Here is a 1,891-nt window from a genome sequence, read left to right on the forward strand (position 1 = left end):
GGGGGCAGTGTTGCGTCAGCGAGTCACATGACTACTGTGACGCCACGTTTCTAGAACTATCCTGTACCTTGTCGAATGCTCTAGTATTTACTAGATATAGGGTAGTCTGGTATATAAAAGAGGGTGACAACGTGACGGAGGAAGGTAATGTGTGTGTAGGTAGTGAGTAGTTGAACTGCAGTCAGAGAGAGACGTAATGTTGAAGTTAACGTTCGTTCGTTATAGTGTTTGTTTTAGCGCGAATATTGAAATTAAGTGTATCGTAAAGTTATATTCGGAAAAAATAAACCAGTTTTATTAAGTAAGGACTTGTGTCGCTAAAGTTTCATCGGAACGAAGTTACGGAAAAACAACTTAACAAACGGAAACGTAACAGTATATATATACAAGAAGAAAAATAACATTATTTGTCTCTTTAAATCTGTGATTAAATTAGCTTTAAAATCTTCTTTCAAGTAAAGTAATTAAACTGCAACAATAGCAACAAAACCTATTCTAAAAAAATTATGATTCTTAGCTCACCTTTGACATTAGCGTAAAAGTAGGCCCTGGCACTTTGGCTTCGGTTATTTCGTGCAACACAAGTGTACACTCCTTCGTCTTCTTTATCATCTAGATTTCTGATTTGTAAGGTTCCGTTATTATGCACTTTTTGTCTATGGTTGAATGGCAAACGGCGACTATCTAATAACGGTGGACCATAAAAAAATATCTTAAGAGTTTATGCATCTATAATTTGTTTTCACCACTATCTGTTGAAATACTTTTTTATATGAATGAGTAATGAAAGTGTAATACTATATTAATAAACACAGAATAGATAATTTACTCACATTAGGTCTACTGACACTTACTAATGCTTGCAGAAATCCTTCCTAAGTGACAAAATTTAATTTATAAAGTCAAAATCAATATTTTAAGACTAATAATCTAAAAAATATGCATAAACTCCTATAAGTGATGAAAGTTAAAGGAGATTAAGGAAATACAGTCAAGGTTTCTCAGTGACCAATATTGCACAAAAGATGATTTATTTTTATGTATTGTTGTTTACATGCATTTTAAAAGTGAGAGATAAGAAAACACAATATGCATTTGTTATCGCAAGCCTATTTTGAAAAATTACATATATATTCAATTTATTTATTTTTAACTGAGCAACATTTCTTTTTAATTAAAAACATCACAAGAAATTGCAAAATGAGCAAACAAAATTCAAACTTATTGTTACGTGAAACTTTGAAAGCAATTATATATAAAACAATACAATTTTAAGGTAAAAATACCTTTCTCCCAATGAATAGAATCAATTGGATATCCAGCAACGTGACAATGAACTATCATTGTTTTCTTGGCAACAACTGTAATATTTCTAAATGGTCGAACAAAAGGTAAGCCATAAACATCAACCCTTTCGACGTAAGCTGCTGTTCCTGCACCATTTCTAGCTACACACTCATAATTCCCTCCATCTTCAACTTGAACATTCGATATATTAACGTAACTCACTACCGCTCCATCTGTATTTACAAAATCTGCAACAATTATTCTTCCAGTTCGGACAACTGGAGTTTCGTCTAGGTACCAGGATATCTGGGGCTTTGGAGTCCCCTTAGCTACACATTTCAAAGACACTGGATGCCCTGGTTGTAAAGGTTTCTGAAAGAATTTTTCAATAAGCTCTGGAACAATATCTGAAATAAAAAGAAGAGAAATATAATACTGTTGCGTCAGCGAGGTCACGTGACTAGTGTCACGCCAAATTCTAGAAGTATCTTGTTCCTTCGTGAATGCCCTAGCATTTACTAGATATAGAGTAGTCTGGTATATATAAGATGGTCACGGCGTGACGTAACAATATGTGTGTAGGTAGTGAGTAATTGAACTGCAG

At 33.6% G+C, this 1,891-nt stretch overlaps 1 protein-coding gene across 1 annotated transcript; it reads right to left on the reverse strand.

The window, feature by feature from the left end:
- Positions 1-522: 522 nt before the first annotated feature.
- Positions 523-1,694, reverse strand: LOC111084567 (Down syndrome cell adhesion molecule-like protein Dscam2; the record flags this gene model as incomplete). The annotated part of the gene is made up of 2 exons (XM_022381242.1): positions 523-684; positions 1,287-1,694. Coding segments are annotated over 2 exons (570 nt in total), but the record flags the coding sequence as incomplete, so codon positions are not given.
- Between the last annotated feature and the right edge of the window lie 197 nt (positions 1,695-1,891).

This window comes from Limulus polyphemus, unplaced genomic scaffold (assembly GCF_000517525.1).
Source record: "Limulus polyphemus unplaced genomic scaffold, Limulus_polyphemus-2.1.2 Scaffold79475, whole genome shotgun sequence".
NCBI classification, from domain to species: domain Eukaryota; kingdom Metazoa; phylum Arthropoda; class Merostomata; order Xiphosura; family Limulidae; genus Limulus; species Limulus polyphemus.